Below are 18,199 nucleotides of genomic sequence, written 5' to 3'. Positions count from 1 at the left end.
AGGAGGTCCCTCCCTCGTCTCTCCCCCATTTCTCCAAGCCCCCGAATCCCCAGCTCTCTTCCTTCATCCCGTCTTTCACGAAGAGCTGTCTTTTCTCCTCACCGAGGCCAGCCTCTCTGCTTTTCCCTTCACTCTACCGCTCCCACCTTCTGGAGCAGATATGCCTCCAGATTATGCCTACTCAGTCCGGAAGCTTTCCTCTCTCACTGCTTCCTTTTCTTCCACTGACAAATACCCACAAGTCTCCTCTATCCTTCAACAACCCTCGTGTAATCCCCCTCCAACTAACATCCTCTCTCTTTCCTTTCTTTCTCAGCACTGGCCCTGAATTCAAATCCAATCTCACATACTTACTAGCTGTGTGACCCTGGGCAAGTCACAACCCCATTGCCTCAAAAAAAAAATCTAAAAATCTAAAAATCAAAAAAGTTGCCTTTACTTCACTTCTCAACCCTTTGCAATATGGCTTCTGATATAATCCCTCAACTGAAACTGTTCTCTCCAAAATTTACTTTAATCAACAGATCTTTATTTTCTCTCCCTCCCACCTGCTTCCTCATTGGGAAAAGAAAAATCCTTGCAACAATTGGGTCAAACAAAACAAATATACCTACAACCAGACCCTTAGGATGCTCGCAGAATTGCATCTTTCCTTGGTGCCCCAGCAGCATTGGACAACATTCATCGCCCTCTTCTAGATACTCTTTTCTCTTTCCCTTTTGTGAAACTACACTCTCTTGGCCTGCTCCTTCTCAATCTATTGCTAGTTCATTATTTGTATCCCCACACCTGAGCTATGGGTGTGTCTAAGGGTCTGCCTTTTTCTCTTTTGCTTGGTGACCTATGAATTTAACTTAATTTCTCTGTTGATTAGCTCCAGATCAATAGATCCATCCATAGCTCTCTCTTGTCCCATATCACCTACTGGATGTACCATAGATGTCTCCAGCTCAATATGTCCAAAGTGGAACTTGTCCTTTTTCCCCCTTCCTTTCCCTTCCCTTCACTTTTGTCACCTTGACCCAGTTACTTTTTGGGTCTCAGTTTCCCTCTGTGTCCTATGAAAACAGTGGATGAGAGGATCTCTAAGGGGTTTCCAATACTGGATCTGAGAATCGTGTGTTTCAAGGAATGGGCTGGAGCTGGGAGCCAATGAGGAAGGGCTGACACTGACCCAGGGCAGGGGAAGAAAGGTGGCCTCCGGACTGGGAGGACCCCAGTGTGGGAGCCCCTCCTCTCCCCCAGCCCCCTCATCCCCCCTTCCAGATCATCCTCCCTGGGAGCACTCACCATAGGATTCATCGCTGTCTGATGACTTGATGCTGATGAGGATGTGTTGGTCCAACAGGTACTCAGGGTCAGAGATGATAGGGGTCAGCTGCAAGCAAAGACAAGGATGAGCATCAGAGGAAGGAGGCAGGGGGACGGGACTCTCCAGCACAGAACCTGGAATTCTCGGCTCTCGAGGTCCCAGTGAGCCTCAAGGTTCATGTGGAAGATAGGGAATGGAATTGACAGTGGGAAGAAGGCTGGATTCGGAGGCCGAGGGCCTGGGTTCCAATCCTACCTCTTCCACTTCCTACCGAGATGACCTTAGGAAAATATATAGCCTTTGTGGCCCTCAGTTTCTCTTCTATAGAATGTGGTGAAGGGACTGGAGGCTCTCTACAATCCTGTCCTAAATGATGATCCTCGATGGACCTACCCAAGAGACTTTACTATCTGATGCCTGGTCCCTAGAGTCACTGCCCGTCCAGCCAGACTATCTTGTGAAAGGGGTTGGGGGTGAAGGTCCTGGAGGGCATATGGAGGGAAACCTTCCTACTGAGAGAGGTTTCCAAAAGGGCCCTGTGCTGCCTCAGAATCCCCCGGGGCCTGGGGTTCTAAGAATGGGCTGAAGGACCGCTTGTGGAAAAGTCATCAGGTAAGGAAGGGCCGGCTTAGATGGCTTCTGAGGTCCCTACCAATTTTATGACATGGGGGTGGTGTAAATGTTTAACAACTCTCTCTCCAGAAAAAAAAGTGTATAGACACCCATTTTAAAATCAATCTGAATTATTAGCACTTCCTCGAGTATCGATAATCAATAAAACAGTAAACCAAGACCAGTTTTGCAGTGTTTGTTGATTTCTAAAGCATAAATGCCCAACGGAAAATTTAACAACTGGCTTTTCAGCAGTTTTGAGTTGGTTCCAACAACCCCAGGTGTACGAACACTTCATTATCAATGATTATCGGTATCCCTCAGGCCAAAATTGTAGATATTTGAGAGATTTCTTAGGGTAAGAATCTTAGCAGAATCATTCACCTTAAACCTATATTCAATAACTGTCGGAATGGGTTGAATTGAATTTGTGTGGGAATTTATCATTATAATAGAGTAATAACTTTACACGTGGAGGGGACCTCTAGGCTATTGGGTCCAAGTGTTGGCCCTGTAGTTTCTCTCCTCCCCATTGTGCCCTCTGGATTGCCAATTCTATTGTTAACAAGCCATTCTCCACATCAGGTCCGTGGCTTTCCTCTCAGATGCTACCTGGTACTTGTTTGGCATTTACTTACACATTAAATGTTGTTTTCCCCAAAAGAATGGATGCTCCCTGACAGGAGGGACTATTTCTATTTACCTTTGTACCTGGGGGTTATTAGCACAGCACCTGGCCCACGGTAGGCACTTAATAAAATTAAAAAAAAAAACTTTTGTGAGTATGTCTTCACATGTATCATTGTTGGCATATTGTTTGCCTTCTCAAAGAGTGAGTGACAGAAGAGTGGGGTGGAAGGAAGGAGAGAATTTGGAAAATTAAAAAAAATAAAGATTCTGAGGTGGCTAGATGGCACAGTGGTAGAGCACTGGTCCCAAGTTCAAATCCAGTCTCACATACTTACTAGCTATGTGACCCTGGGCAAGTCACAACCCCATTGTCTCAAAAAAAAATCTAAAAATCTAAAAATAAAGATTCAAAATAAATAATTGAAAAAATGGCTGATGAGTCAAATTAAATAGAAAACTGAAACTCAGAGCTGGAAGGTGTTTTCTTATGAGTGATAGGGATTCCCTTATTCTCCATTCTCCCCCACAGCTGGCTGTATAGGACTCTGGGGTCAGAATTACTGTTTTAGTAATTCTTAAGACTGTGACTAATAAGTCTAGTTCTGGGGTATCTGGAAGCTCCCCACAGATTTTCCACTTTAGAAAATCTCCTACATCTTCACTATCTCCCCCATAATGGTCCCCTCGATGCCTCATGGCAGAGTTGGGGAGATCTTAGGTTCTCCAGGGTAACTCTGTAGACCACTACCTCTGGCCAGCCCTGCCATTTGGGAAAAGGTTTCTGGTGTGGGGCTCTTGGTTAATGTGTGTTTGCCGCAGAGCTGACCACCAAGAATTGTATTTTTCCAATACAACTTGTAAAGGTCATTTACCCAGGCGAGGTAGCCGAGTTTGTGATCAGTGTGGGCTGAGAAGTGACCACATCACCAAGGTGACAGCCTCTGATGCGTTTACTATGAATATATCTGGGGCTGAGCCCCATCTTTCCCATACAAAGCTCTGCTCAGGAGTCTGGTGCTCTGTTGGAGGAACAGCACTGGCTTTTTTGTAGTCATTTCTAACGATGGGTACCCTGGTAACCAGAAGAAGGTACAGCGGGATTGTTCAGTAAGCACATCCAAAAGCCAGCTCCCCGGTCCGTCACTGGCCTGAGTGTGCAGGAGGTACCTCGATAGGGGGGGGGGAGGGTCTGGGGGGGGTTCCTCCTCTGTCACTGAGAGGCTGACAAGCAGCTAAGGCTGAGGGGTTTTCATGTGTACATAGGGAAAAATCTGGGGTTTCTAAAAGTTTGCCTGGAAGCAGTCATCAATTATTTTTTATTAAATATCCAAGGATCCAAAGATTGGAAGCCCTCCAGTTGCTTATTGTCTCTCAAGAGCTGAACTAAAAGCTTTTTTACCTTGGGAAAACCAGTTATGTGTGTATAGGGAAAGGTGGAGACTGAGATAGACCTGAGGGGGAGAGGGGGCAGATGAAATATCCCCAAATTAGGGATAAACTGGGGGCAGATGAAATATTCCCTAACTGGGGACAAACCCGCTCTAAAAATGGTTGGGGAGGGAAAGGAAGAGGGCCTGGAAGAAGGGTTTCATGGTATGAGACTCTGGGACTGTAGGGGCCGGTGGTTTCCTAGAAGAGAAAGACCCTCAAAACAGCACCATGGCCAGTGTCATGAGCTAGAAGGGCAGCTAGGTGGAGCCCTAAGGGATCAAATACTTCCTGAGTTCAAATGGCGCCTCAGCGGTGATTCTGGGCCAGTCACTTAAGCCTGTTTGCTTGGGCCTTTCTCATCTGTAAAATGAGCTGGAGAAGGAGATGGCGAACCGCCTCCTTATCACTGCCCAGAAAACTCCAAGTGGGATCCCCAAGAACTGGAAACAACTGAACAACAAGAAGTTCCGCTTTTGCCGAAAGACACATTATTTTGTCCATAAGTTATCTGTGTTTCCAGGTGCCATACGGGCTGGCTAAGCCGGTAAAGCAGTGAAGATTTTCCAACTGATGTTATCGTTCCCCTGCAACTCCTTTAGAGGAGAGTCTCCTTGAGAAAAGGGGCTGTTCCACCGATTATCTTATATCTTCTGCATCTAGCACTGTGCCCGGCACAGAACGGCGTTTAATAAGTCCTTGCTGATTCACTGATGGTCGGGTAAGCTGTGGAAGGGATTCTTGGTCAGGTGAAGGTTCCACTGGAATCCCTCTGAGGGCCCTTCCAACTCAGAGATTCTGGGATTGAGACTCATTGGCTGGGTTTAAGTTTGTATTAGATTTTCCAGGAACTGACCCAATCAAGAAACAAGCTTCTAAGTCAGTCCATCTCATCTGGAACGTGGGCTGAGGCTTGAAATTCAGATTTCCTTGCCTTTTCCTCACATCTGTTTTAAATTCATTTACACATGGGTCAAATTGGGTGAGCCTCTTTTCTTTTGGAAGGAAGATGACCATAGCTAAAAGGACTTGTCATTGTCCTCTGCCAGGGCTGGGAGTGATGGCCCAAAGACTCTCTTTGAAGTCCTGTCTGCTGAGTTCTCAGGCTCAGGAGAGGCTGAGTATCTCCTCTTAAACTTGCCCACCTCTCAACATTGGAACAAGATGCCTAAAGCAGCTCCATCTCTCTCCCGATAAAATAGTCTAAAGCCGACCGATATTCAAAGTCTGCTAGTATCCTTCCAGGCCGGGACTGGGGGGCCTCAAGACATTAGCAATTGCTTTGAAATGAGGACTGATTTTGTTCTGTAATGGTTAAGTCTAAATATTTTCCATTTACTGCCCACCCCTAAACTCCTTCATTTTATTCTTAAAAACATCAAATTTTCCTCTTCCTTGCAACTCACAAACATGACTCAAGCTGACTTCTCTGTCTCCCTCATTCCTTTATGAATCAGCAAGGTCTAGTGCTTGGTTCAAGGGTCCCCTCTTTTGTGAGCTAGTTTTGTGGCTGACACATCCCCTTCTCTCACTGGGTCTCAGTATTTTCATCTATAAAATGAGTCATTGCATAACATGTGATTGAAATCCCCTTCCAGTTCATGGATTTTGAGATCAAAAGGACCATCCAGTCCAACACCTCCACATTTTACAAAGGAGGAAACAGAGGCTGAGAGGAGAGGGGTGACTTGATCGAGGTGATGTCTTAAGTGGAAGAGGAAGAATTCAAGGTCTCCCCAGGGCTTTTTGTTGCAGTTCAGTTCTTTCAGTCATATCCAACTCTGTGATTCCATTTGGAATTTTCTTGGCAAAGATAATGAAGTGGTGGAGTTTGCCATTTCCTTCCCCAGCCCATTTTACAGATGAGCTACTAAGTATTTGAGGCCAGATTTGAGCTCAGGGAGAGGAATCTTACTGATTTCAAGCCCAGGGCTCTACTCCCTGTGGTGCTGTCTAATCACCTGTACTTAGGTGGTCCGTGACTTTCAACTGCCCAAGGTTGTGACGATGGTGGCCGAGTGGACAGCACAGGATGCCAGGTTTGGCATTTGGGGGGCATTTTAAAAAGGCATGAAAGTGTAAAGAGTGTTCTTGTTAGAAAGCAGAGACAATTCCCAGAATTCACTTGGTTTGTGAGTTGCACAGTGCTTCCAGGGTCTGGGGCCAGAGTACAGAAATTCAGCAAACATTTCCCTAAGTGCCTGCTCTGTACAACCTTCTCTCTCCCTTCCTCCTTCTTTTTCTCCCTCTCTCCCTCCCATCCCCTTCCCTTCTCTGACTCTTTGTCTCTCTTTCCCTCTCTCTCATTCCCCCATCTCCTCCCCTCTCTCTTTGTCCTTCCCTTTGTCTCTGAGGGTGGGTGTGTAGGTGGATAGATTTAGAGATGAGTAGGATACTGCAGTCCCTTCCCTCCCAGAGTTTAGAGCAGAGGGAAAGCAGACATACAAAATAAGGACATTTCTTCAAAGCCCATCTCAAATGAAACCTCCCCTTTCCGACTTTTCCTCATTTTCCAAGATGGAGGTAACCTCTCCCTCATCTGCTTTCTTAACACCTTGCACAAGTAACAGATGCACAACAGTACCTATTGTACATGCATCACAATTTAATTTGTATCCTAATTACTCATCCCTCCTGCCAGAATCAGAGGCCCTTGAGGACAGGATAATGTCCTCCTTATCCCTGAGTGTCCTTGAGAGTCCACGTTCCCAGGACCTACAATCGGGGAGAATTCAATCCAACCAGAGAAACTTTTCTCAAGTGCCTTTTATGTACCAGGTACTGTGCTAGATGTTAAAGACAAAATCCAAGGACTTAATGCAATGAACTACAAGTAGCAGACTCTTAGTAACTGTTGGTCAAAGTGAACAACTTGCTAATAACAATTAGAGCTGTCCATGGTAGACGGCTGTCTTGTTAGGTAGGGAATGAATTCCTTGTCCCTTGGAGGTACCCAAGCAGATGATGGACAACTATTTGCACCCGCTGGAAAAGGGATTACTAGGTGGTGTGGGTCAGACTAGAAGACCCTTGTGGGCCCTTTTAACTTGAAGATTCTACAATTTCTTTGATCTGTTAGGATATTTTGTTTCCTGGCTAGAGGCAGGTAGGTGCAAGAGCACCATAGCTAAAGCACTGGACTTGGAGTCAAGAACTGAGTTCAAATTCAGCTTCAGACATTTACTAGTTACTGGACAAGTCACTTAGTCTCTCCTTGCCTCAGTTTGTCTCAGCTATAAAATTGGGATAATAAAAAAAATCCAGGGTTGTGAGTATCACATGAGATATTTGTAAAGCGCTTATAAGGTGGCATATGGGAGCCAGATCATTATTATTATTATTATTATTGTCATGGACAATTTACGTACAGGTGGCCAAGGTCTCATCACAGGTGGTGCTGAGACTCTATACTTTGCCAAGCCGTTCTTGTGAAGTAGAAACCATGTGTGGCTGAGAACTCAAAACATTTTTATCATAGCAGCACTTTCCAGAGTTTGTGCTCCATTGACACAGCCTGGGAGCACCCAGGAGTGCCCTAGGCTGCAGTGAGGCACCGGAGCAGAACTTTGGGGAAGTTTGCTTCCTCTCTGTGTCCGAACAAAGCAAAGAAGGGCCCTAGCCCGCTGAGTGAGCTCATGGGAAATGAACTGGGATAACCAGGGGCAGATGGGCTGCGATCTGCATCATCAGAGGGAATGCCCTTAGCAATAAGATCAGGGATCTACATACATATGTTTTAATGTATCAGGACACTATCCCTGCAGGGAGCTCATGAGCTAAAGGAATAAATAAGGGCACGGCCTCACAGAGTTCCTAGAACTTGGGGACCTCATCGTCCATCGCCCATCCCATCCCATTTAATAACGAGACTTCCCTCCTCCCTGACTGTCTTTCTCCATCACCTTGGGGAGGTCGTCGAGAAACTTCACCACCAGCTCCCCTTCCGCTCCTTCTTCATTCTCTCCTTCCTGGCTCTTCACAAAACCTGGGAGAGAAGAGGAGAGTGGGTTCCTTCTGCAGGCCGGGCCAGAACCTGGCACTGTGTCTGGTCATACCGAGGTACATTTTCCCTGGAGGAGGGCGACGACTGCACACCTGAAGCCCACGGACTCAGGCCGCTCAAGCGCCACCTTCCCGGCCCTGAGCAGATGCAGATCGAGCTTGGAGCTCTTCAACAACCATCTGATTATTTTTAGGAAACTGAGCCTTTCTCCTCCCCGCCCCCCATCTCTCACCAAAACTGGCAGTGAGGGGAATCAGCACATCCACGGACAAGATCTGAGGAACATGACAGCCAGCGCTTCCCACAGCCACTCAATATAGCACCCTTTGGAAATTCTAATTTAAGCCTCCTAATATGCCGTTTCCATAGTAATCTATGCAAATGTCTATATACTTTATTAAAGTGTGCCCGCGCCCGCACATGGACGCGCAGCCACGTTGTTTTTAGAATTCTCTCTGACACGGCCGTGGGCTTGGGGGCTGTGGGCTTGGGGGCCGTGGGCTCGGGAGCTCAGGGGACATGGGCTTGGGGCCACGGTTTGGGAGCAGGGAGGTGACCCCGGAGGGGATGGTCCTTTAGCTGAAGCCCAAGGGGAGCAAGGAGGGATCCCGAGTGGGGAGATTCTGGGACATTCTCCCTCCAGCTGGCACAGATGTGCAGACCCCTTCCCTCCCCCCCGCCATGCACTCACATCCCCTTTGGGAAGAGTTTTAGCTTAGCACCTCCAAACACTCTCTCTCTCCTGGGGGAGGCTTTTGTCTCTATTCCTCCCCCAGCAACTAAGAGAACTGGAAGCCACCCAACCCTGTTCTCCCTGTGAAACAGCTTCAGATGGAGAGAGCTAGAGATGCCCTAACTAAAGGTGTTTCCCCAACACGGATTTTTCTTTCGAACATTAAAACCTAAAAGGAGATGGGGATACTCTGAGGTACGTCTGCAACTTAAGATTAATTCCTACTCGAAACATATTCTCACACCCCTGGAAAAGGGAGAGAAAAAGGAAGTTTTCTTCATTTGTCCAGGAAAAGAGGTTGATCAGGTCCCCCTCCCCCAATACTGTTGGGGATCTCTCTACTCTGGCCCCCATAATCCACCTAGAACTGGGTGCCGGCCTCTCCTCCAGTACTTTAAGGTAGGGGTTCGAAGTCTTTGGGGCTGTTTTCAGCAGAACGCTGCTGCCTCCTCAGAGTAATTTTTAAATGCATAAAATAAAATATATCAGGTTATGAAAGAAACCAGTCATATGGTTATTAGATATCTTCAGATCCACAGATACTCCCCATGAAGGTTAAGAACCCCTACTTTAGGGGCAGCTAGATGGTGCAGTGGATAGAGTATCAGCTCCGAGTCAGGGGGACCTGAGTTCAAATCTCCCGGCTGTGTGATCCTGGGCAAGTCACTTAACCCCAATTGCCTCAGAAAAAAAGAATCTCTACCTTAAGGAGATATAGACCCTGCCTTGAGAAATAATCAAATTAATTCACTCTTGGGATGAGGGGCCCTGAAAAGACTATGTTGTGAATAGCTGGCTCCTCCTCCTCCTCAAAGAACAGTCCCTTCAGCAGGAAGGCACTGAAGGACAACTTCTCACCCTAAGCCCTGATCCTAGTGACCACAGGGATTTAAAATTGGATAAAAGCAGCCCCAAGCTCAGCAGAAGAAGGTAGCTGTTAGCCTCTATCTCTGCGGCAACTGCTCCCACGACCCTACTTCTCTGGTTGCCATAAGAGAGAGAGTGCTATTCCTGTGCCCAAGTCTGCAGGAAGTTGCTGTGTCCTTACTTTCCAGGCAGCTGGAATGAAACTCCAGGTAGAATTTTGTCTGTGACTTTGTCTTCAAGGTGGCGTAGCACTTCAGGAACTCAATCTGCCCTTGGGAGTCCACGTTCCCAGGACCTAGAATCGGGGAGAATTCAATTCAACCAAAGAAGCTTTTGCCAGGTGCCTTTAATGTACCAGGTCCTGTGCTGGGAGCTAGACTGCAAAGACAAAACCAAAGTAACATTTGCCCTCGAGGAACTCTTGTTCTCCTTGGGAAGGCCATCACAGGCTCACGAAGAAGTCAGTCTAATCCCTACGCCATGGTCCATTTCATAGAATTTAGGACTGGAAAGGACCTAGAAATCAAAAAGTCTCATCCCTTTATTCTATGGGGAAACAAAAGACAGATGAAAAGACCTGTCCATTCCCTGTCCTTGTGTGAATATTATGAAATATATTATTCAGTAAGAAATGGCATGCAATGGATAGAATATAGAGCCTGGAGTCCCAAAGATTCCTTTTTTTGAATTTAAACCTGGCTTCAGACACTTCCTAGCTGTGACCCTGGGTAAGTCACTTAATTCTGTTTGCCTCAGTTTCCTCATCTGTAAAATAAGCTGGAGAAAAAAAATGGCAAAACACTCTAGTATATTTTGCCAAACAAATTACAGTCGGAGTCACAAAGAGTCAATGAGTGTATATGTGTGTGTGTGTGTGTGTGTGTGTGTGTGTGTGTGTGTGTGTTTATACACACTCACATACATCCCCCCACATCTTTCTTATCCCTGCTGACTCTTTGCTTTAATTCTGCTCCTAACTTGCCTTGCTATTACTTAACCTCTCCCTGACCTGTGGATCCCTCCCTTATTCTCTTCCCTCACCCTTTGCATCCCTGTCTGCCCATCCCTCCCCCCTTATTTATTTATAGACTTTGGAGGACCTTTCATGGTATATATGTAGTGTCACCCATTTAACCCATTCCCAATGTGAGTATATTTTCAGAACTATGAGCCCTCTTAACCTCGAATGTTTCTGTGTCTATTCTTCCTCTGCACCTCATTTGTAGGACATAATAATAATTATTATTAATAGCGATAATCATAAATGAAAGTCACTTAAAGGTGCCTTAACTGTGAGTAAAGGAAAAATCAGCACTCAGTCTATCCATAAGCACTTATTAAGTGCTTACTGTGTGCCAGCCACTGTGCTTGGGAAGCTAAGACCAAAGGACAGCAGTCTCTGCCCTAGTCGGCTCTCCCTTGTGCCAGAGAGGAAGGGCTCCATTCGGGGAGAACCAAGGATGGCTTCTCAGCCATCATCACTTCACTGGGTTTTATTTGCTGGACTGTCTCTCTCTGTTTCAAAGGAAGGTTCAGTTCAGAGGGAGGCACACTGTTTTCAGAAGTGACTCAGACATAGAGATAAAAGGTAATGAGACATTTTTTAAAAGGTGGATTTTCATACAATCAGATCCCATCTCCTACGAGGCATCTGAGCTGCAGCGACCGGCTCTGGCTGGTTCTGTTTCTGGGGGAGATTGTGTGGAGAGGCACTGAGGGAGCCGAGGCACGGGGGCAGCATGGCAGGAGTCGGACAGGGGTTATGGCTTAAAGTGGGACCAGATCACGGTAGCCCGAGAGGCTTCTTGTTGGGCTGGGATGCTCCTCTGGTCCTGGGATGTTGCCCATTTCAAGTCAAGAAAGACTGAGAAAGGAGGAAGTTCCCCCTGACCCAGGAGAATCTGACAAAATGTCATATTAGGAACTGGCTGGAACAATGGATAAAGCAGTTCAAATATGGCCTCAGGCACCTACTAGCTGTGTGACCCTGGACAAGTCCCCCTTTCTGTATGTTTCCGTTTCCTCACCTGCAAAATCAGGGGCTGAATTCAGTTGGCCTCTAGAGGTTTAATGGACCTCTATGGTCCATTCCATTTAAGTCTGTGGTCCGATGCTCTGGGTTCAAATTCCAAATTCTGACACTTCGAACCTGCGCCATCTGATTACTTCCTCTCTCTAAGCCTGTTTCCTGTTCTTTATGAGGAAGTCAGAATGAACGAGCTCTAGCATCCTATCTGGTTCTACATCTATGATTATATGACTCAAGGGCTTGTAACTCACAGAGCCCCTGCAATATTAGTTATTAGTGAGCAAACAGGTACAGGGAAGAACATGGGAGTCAGCTTATCCAGGTGGAACCCAGGAGTTCCCGTGTCCAGCCCAAACACTGCCCTCTGTGGAATGGCCAGCTCGGAAGGGCTAGGGCTTCATTAAAAGTAATTGATTTGTGTGGGAGGAGACCTGGAAGCACAAGAGACTTTGGACTGAGCCCAGTTCTACTCAGGCTAATGGCACACTGATTCTGCCCCTCTGCGTGTTTTAGTTTCCTTATTTGTTAAATGAAGAGAGAGATTCAAATACTCCTTTCCTAGGAAGGAAAGCATTTTTACCAATTCTTTTTTTGTTTGTTTTTCATTTTTACTAATCTTAAAGTCCTAGAGAAACAGAATTTATCATTATTCCCCTCAAATTCATTTGATATTGTGCTAAAGAAAAAAACGTATCCAGTCACTGACCGTTCTTGGAGACAAACTGTGAGGTGACCCCTACTTCAAATGTGGCGAAGACGGGACTGTGATCACTTGTCATGATGTCACTGGTGGTACCTGAAAAGGGGAAAAGAGAAAAAATGACGTGTGAATGTGGCAGAGGTGTGTCGTGTTCAGGACCAGGGACAGCACATTAGTGGTCCAAGTCTCTTGTTAATGGACTTTTCGTACTATTCCCAGGGTACCTAATCTTTGGGGCAGAATGAAACCACCCAAATGGCAGCCTTCTCAGCAAGAGCCGGCATCCCAGGATCTTCCTTGAAGCTCACAGGATCTTAAACAAAAAGCCCACGTTGACTACACGCTCTAGCCTTGCTCCTTGGTCTTCCAACATGGAAGGTTGAAGGTGATTCTTACCATTTAATAAATAGAAGAAATGGGAGCCTGAGAGGCTTATCATCATTGCCCAGAACCATGGGTGTGGCTCTCAGGGGAAAGCTAGAGGTCTATCCTAGGGGAATCTGAAGTCTCTCTGGACACTTCTGTCCCCCACCAATCCACCAATCTTTCTTCTGGTTCCCCAAGGACCAGTCCAGACATGAAATAGATGCTCCATGGAAATCACAGAGAGGATCAAGCCCCCTGGGTCTGAAATTAGCCTGGGGGTAATGCTGGACTCTTCCAGGGTTCAAATGGATCAAGGGGGTATCAGCCTGGATGTTCTGGCATGGATCCATTTGGGAAAACTACAGTGATACTGGAATTTCAGTAGAGACAAGATCTCTCCGGATATTCTTACACACAAGATGGAAAAATGTAGGCTAGCAATAATGTAGTTAAGTGGGTTCAAAACCGGTTACGGGAACACACCCAAAGAATAGCGATGAATGGATTGATAAAAATCTGGAGGATGGTCTATTAAGGAGTAATTAGGGATCTGTCCTTGGCTAGGTTCTGATAGATATTTTCTTTGTATGAGACAGAATATGAGTCTCCCCAGAAGACGATTGTGTATATTCAAACCCACTATTTGAAGTTCTACTTATATAGAATATATCATTTGGGGCCAGGTAGTAAAAATCTGAATAATGTGACCACTTCATGGAATTCATTATTTGTACAGTAGGGACCTAGCTATAATTAATGAATGATTGTTGACTGGAGAGAAAAGGTGTGTCTTGTGTTTATCAAAAGCAGATGACCCAAAGGTTCCAGGAATAACTAACATAGATGACAACTGATTTTTACAAGATCCCAATAGGCTAAAATAACGAGCTGAACCAAAAATGAAATTATTAAAGATTAATTGCAAAGCAATATGTTTATCTAATCAGGAAACTCGTGGCCCATGACTGCCTTACGTATGCACGCGGACATGCTTCCCAAGTCACTCAGCTCTGGTATGATCCTCAGATATGGTAGAAGTGATTCTCAATGAGCTTAATATTAAAAATGTGGGGAGAAATTCTAAATCTTAAGGTTCTTGCTTGCCAGGTATTGGATTTCTATCTAAAATAGTTTTGTTTTTCTCAAAACAAAGATTCAGAAAGATAAATATGTCTTCCATTACTATTTTTAAACTTAGGGCCAATATATATTTTAAATGCTTTTAGACACTTCATATATATTATTTTATGCATCCGTAGCTCTTATGATAAGATGTCTATTTCCTCATTCCCCTGATGGGAATCAATTTGCATCTTAATTCACATTAGAATTTCATTGATGTGGAGAACTTCCAATGTGGAAACTCCCTCAAGCACTGCAGAATGGTGATTCATCCGACACTTCTCTCGGAGAGCCGTTCAGGGCTGAGAGATTGGGTAGCCGCCAGGATGGGTCAGAGAGAGATGCAAATTGATTGATCTAGGAGTCACTATGATATGCTTTATGATGATAAATTGGCTTTTCTTTAAAAAAAAAAACCAACTCAATTTTTATAGTCTTTTCATGGAGACACTGGACCAGAAAGAGCTTCTTCCCCTTCTTTCTCTAGCTGCTTTAGATTGGAACTCATGACTCTTTATCATAGGAAAGTCCCATGGAAGAACTCCCTCAATGATCTCAGCTCAGCACCTACTCTAAAACGTAATAGTCTCAGCAAGCTACTGCCTTTATTTATCCCAAACTAATGACTTTTTAGCTCGTTAACTTTCTCAAAGGAAGATGAAAGATGACATAGCGGATAGTGTTGAGCCTAGATCCAGGAAGATGACTTCAAATCCAGTTTCAGAGATTTACTAGTGTACACCCTTAGGCAAGTCATTTAGCTTGCCTGCCTCAGTTTCCTCATCTGTAAAATTGTGATAACAATAAGTTACCTACCAGAACTGATGTGAGCATCAAATGAGGCAATCGTAGCTACTATCATGTTACTCTGTTGCCTGATTTGACATGGGTAGCCTGAGGCCCTGAGGGATATTATTAATGATTTTTGGCAATGGACCGATCTTAGAGCTCACGGATGTTGGCTCCACCCTGGGTCTACTCACCATAGGACTGACATACTACGTGCACAAGGGGGTAGGATTTCCAGAGCACACGATCACACCAAGATGGTAAATTGTATTTCATCTGTCAAGAAGGTAGAAAAGAGACATTCTTTAAAGAATCCTTTCCTGGGGTGGCCAAGTGGCTCCGTGGCTGAACATGGAGTCAGGAGAATCTGAGTTCTAATCCAGCTTCAGACACAACACCTTCTCGGATCTGGGACAAGCCACAAACTCAATTGCCAAGAAAAAAAAGAAAGGAAGGAAGGAAGGAAGGAAGGAAGGGAGGGAGGGAGGGAGGAGGGGAGGAAGAAAGGAGAGAAGGAAGGAAGAGAAGAAAAGAAAAGGAAAAAAGAATCCTTTCTTCATTTTTCATTAGAAAGAGAGAACATTAATGTGGTATGAACCATTGCTATTGGTGACACAGTGCTTGGAGCTCTGGGCCTGGCGTCAAGAAGACATATTCATGGGTTAAATATGGCCTCAGACACTTACTAGCTGCATGACCCTGGACAAGTCAATTAAGTCTGCTTGTCTCAGTTTTCTCATCTGTAAAATAAGTGGGAGAAGGAAGGGGCGAGCCACCCAGTCTCTGCCAAGAAAGCCCCAAAAAGGTGTCAATGAAGAATCGGACATGACCGAATGACATCCAGGCTTCTCATCCAAGGGGACCCCAGTGTGGGGACGATTCACGAGCATCTGGTTTCTCATGGAGCCACAGGACGTGGAAGTCGGGCCGATGACCTCAGGGAGCATCCAGTGCCCCTCCCCTTGCCTCATTTTGAAGAGGAAGAACGTGTGCACCACGGACTGCAAGTGAACCCCCTCCCATCGCCCCATGACATCCACTGCCCTTATCATCACGAGTTTCTCTAGAAACTCTTTTCTCTAGAGTTTTTTTTATCTCTCCAGTCCAGAGCACTGGCTCTTGGAGGCATAAGACCCGAGTTCAAATCCCACTATATGACCTTTTAATCCCTTCACTATCCTGGGCCTCAGTTTCCCTATCTGTAAAACGAGGACTCTTCCGGCTCATCGTCTACACTTCTAAATCATTGTCATTTGACCTTTGTCATCAAAGAACTTCCTTAAGGGTTTGGTTCAATGGCCTCAGAAGGTCCCTCCCGGCCCTGGGTCTGTGACTGGGAAAAGGCTGAACTCTTCCCTTCCTTAGGGGACACTGGGCCAGAGGGTGTGGATCTAAGGCAGGGGGACCCTTTTACTGGGGCTCAGACTAAGTGACTTCTCCAGGGTAATGCACTTCGGGAATGAGCTGGAAAAGACCCCAGAGACCAGCCCCTTCCCAGCCTTCAATCAATGGGGAAGCAAAGGCCTGGAAGGCAAAGTGCACCCTTTGAACCCAAATGTTTTGGCTGCTCCTGGAGAATGGTGACGAAAGGGGACCTACCCCAGTGGCTTTCTGCTTAGTGTAGGCGTACTTTTCTCGGTTGTTCCTTTCAAAGCGGTAGGTGGGAGCGAAGGTGATCTCTTCCTCCTCTGAAAGGGAGGAGACCTGGTTAGAGTCGGGGCCCCCCGGTCCTCTCCGTGGCCGGTCTCCCGTTCCCACGCCTCCCCCCGGCCGTGAAATGTCACCTCTTACCAAAGTGCAGGAAGACCTTCTGTTCTTTGCGCTCCATGAGGAGCTGGTCGTGAAGCAGCAGCTCTGGGAACTGCTGCTGCTTGATCTTCTGAATGATGTTCTCTGCTTCCTGGGGGGACGAGGATACTGCATCATGGGGGGCTGGCGGCCTGGCCAGGCCATCCCTAGTGGGGCTGCCTTGAGTGGAGCTTCCCTGAGTGGGGCATCCTTGTCTAGGGAAGTCTTGTGTGGCCATCCCTAAGGGCATCCTTAGCTGGCGCATCCTTGGCTGGGGCATCCCCATGTGGGCACCCCTGAGTCTACAGCCCTGGGGGGCAAACTGAGACCTGTAGCTAGGGTTCAATATTGGGGGAAGGGACTGGGTTCTCATTCTTATTCATCCTGTAGATCTGGTTGTTATATATACTAGGCAAATACTGCCGGTCTCCCAAATCTTGTGGGTCTTCTCCTGGAGGCAGCCTGGAGAAGAGCCTAGAAGCATGCTCCAAAATCTGAAAGGCCCCAAAGACTCCCCTTCCTTTCCCTGTATTCCCAGAGTTTAGTACCTAGCACCTAGCAACTTAACAGATGTTTGTTGACTGACCGATTGACCTGCCTTCAAAGTCCTGCCTCAGACACTATTAGCTAGAACTGGCAAGTCTCAGGCCCTTAGGTTTGGAGGTTGCCTCCTAGACCATTGAGGCCATTCTCGTTTTTGTTTTTCAGTCATTTCAGTCTCTCTGCCTCTTTCTGATCCCATTTGGGTCTTTCTTGGCAAGGATGCTGGAGTGGTTGCCCATTCGACAGAAACTGAGGCAGACAGGGACTTGGCCAGTGTGTCTGAGGCTGGGTTTGAGTTCAGGAAGATGAGTTTTCCTGAGCCTGGTGGGCCTGGTGGTCTGTGCACCAGGTGCCCCCAAGCTGAGTAGTAGAGAGAAGTGACCTCTCTAAGGTCACCCAGGCAGGGGGTAGAATGAGAGCATTTGGAGAGCCCCATGCCCATGGTCTTCCCCAAACCAGGAAGTTGGAGGGTCGGTCCGGCTCTCCCCCCTCCACGGCTGTGGTTCTTGGAAGACCTCGAGGCATTAAGGGAACAAGGTGGAAGCAATGGAAAGAGAAGCCCAGACTTTTGAGACTTGCCTCAGACCCTCACTGGAGTAGGAGCCTGGCAAAGTCTTTATTTGCTTCATCTTTTAAATGGAGCCGTGCTAGCATCTGCCTCCCAGGGCTTTTGGGAGGACAAATGGGAGGAGAGCTTTGTCCACCTCAAAGGGCCACAGAAATGGCAGCGTCCCAATGGCTCCCGGACGGGAACCCAGGCACGGTGGGAACCCTGGTCGGAACAATCCAGCAGGCAGCTTTCTTGTTTGTGCCTCCTCTTGGGGTTCTGGGGGTGCACGTGAGCACTAAGACTGGCTGCCCCTGCCCTACTGGGGGCTCTGAGGAAGTGCTAAGTGGATGCTGAGCTCTGAGAGGGTGCTGGCTAACTGGGAAGGGAATGGCTTCCGGTAGGGAGGGCGGCTTCCTCACCGAGGGTGGCAGCTCCAGTCTGTAGTTCAGGTCTCCCAGCCAGAAGAGGTGAGTGAAGCGGTGAGTGATGTTGAAGGGGCTCAGCTTCTTATCCCCCAGGGCCAAGAAGCGCAGGATGCTCATGTAGTTCTGATTCCGCCTGAGGGGGAGAAAGCAGTTTGGGTGGCGGCCTCTTGAGCATCCCGGGCCCTCCCAGGCAGAGGGAGGACCCTCCTTCAGGGGTTCTGTCCTGCTTCTGACACTTAACAGCTGCGTGACCCTGGGCAGACCATTTAAGCCTATCTGCCTCCATTTCCTTATCTGTAAAA

The 18,199-nt window shown here is 46.8% G+C and overlaps 1 protein-coding gene across 3 annotated transcripts in view; it reads right to left on the bottom strand.

Annotated features, from left to right (window-relative positions):
• Window positions 1-18,199, bottom strand: part of INPP5D (inositol polyphosphate-5-phosphatase D) — a 122,914-nt gene that overhangs the window by 12,201 nt on the left and 92,514 nt on the right. For all 3 annotated transcript variants that reach the window (XM_031968177.1, XM_031968175.1, XM_031968176.1), the window contains exons 17-24: window positions 17,892-18,030; window positions 16,383-16,491; window positions 16,191-16,279; window positions 14,786-14,867; window positions 12,321-12,410; window positions 9,767-9,880; window positions 7,885-7,967; window positions 1,291-1,378 (exon numbers count right to left, since the gene is read on the bottom strand). In XM_031968177.1, the coding sequence (XP_031824037.1) occupies window positions 1,291-1,378; window positions 7,885-7,967; window positions 9,767-9,880; window positions 12,321-12,410; window positions 14,786-14,867; window positions 16,191-16,279; window positions 16,383-16,491; window positions 17,892-18,030 (794 nt within the window). The remainder of the gene's footprint in view (window positions 1-1,290; window positions 1,379-7,884; window positions 7,968-9,766; window positions 9,881-12,320; window positions 12,411-14,785; window positions 14,868-16,190; window positions 16,280-16,382; window positions 16,492-17,891; window positions 18,031-18,199) is intronic.

Source organism: Sarcophilus harrisii, chromosome 4, assembly GCF_902635505.1.
Source record: "Sarcophilus harrisii chromosome 4, mSarHar1.11, whole genome shotgun sequence".
NCBI lineage: Eukaryota > Metazoa > Chordata > Mammalia > Dasyuromorphia > Dasyuridae > Sarcophilus > Sarcophilus harrisii.
This window is presented reverse-complemented; position numbering and strand designations above follow the sequence as displayed.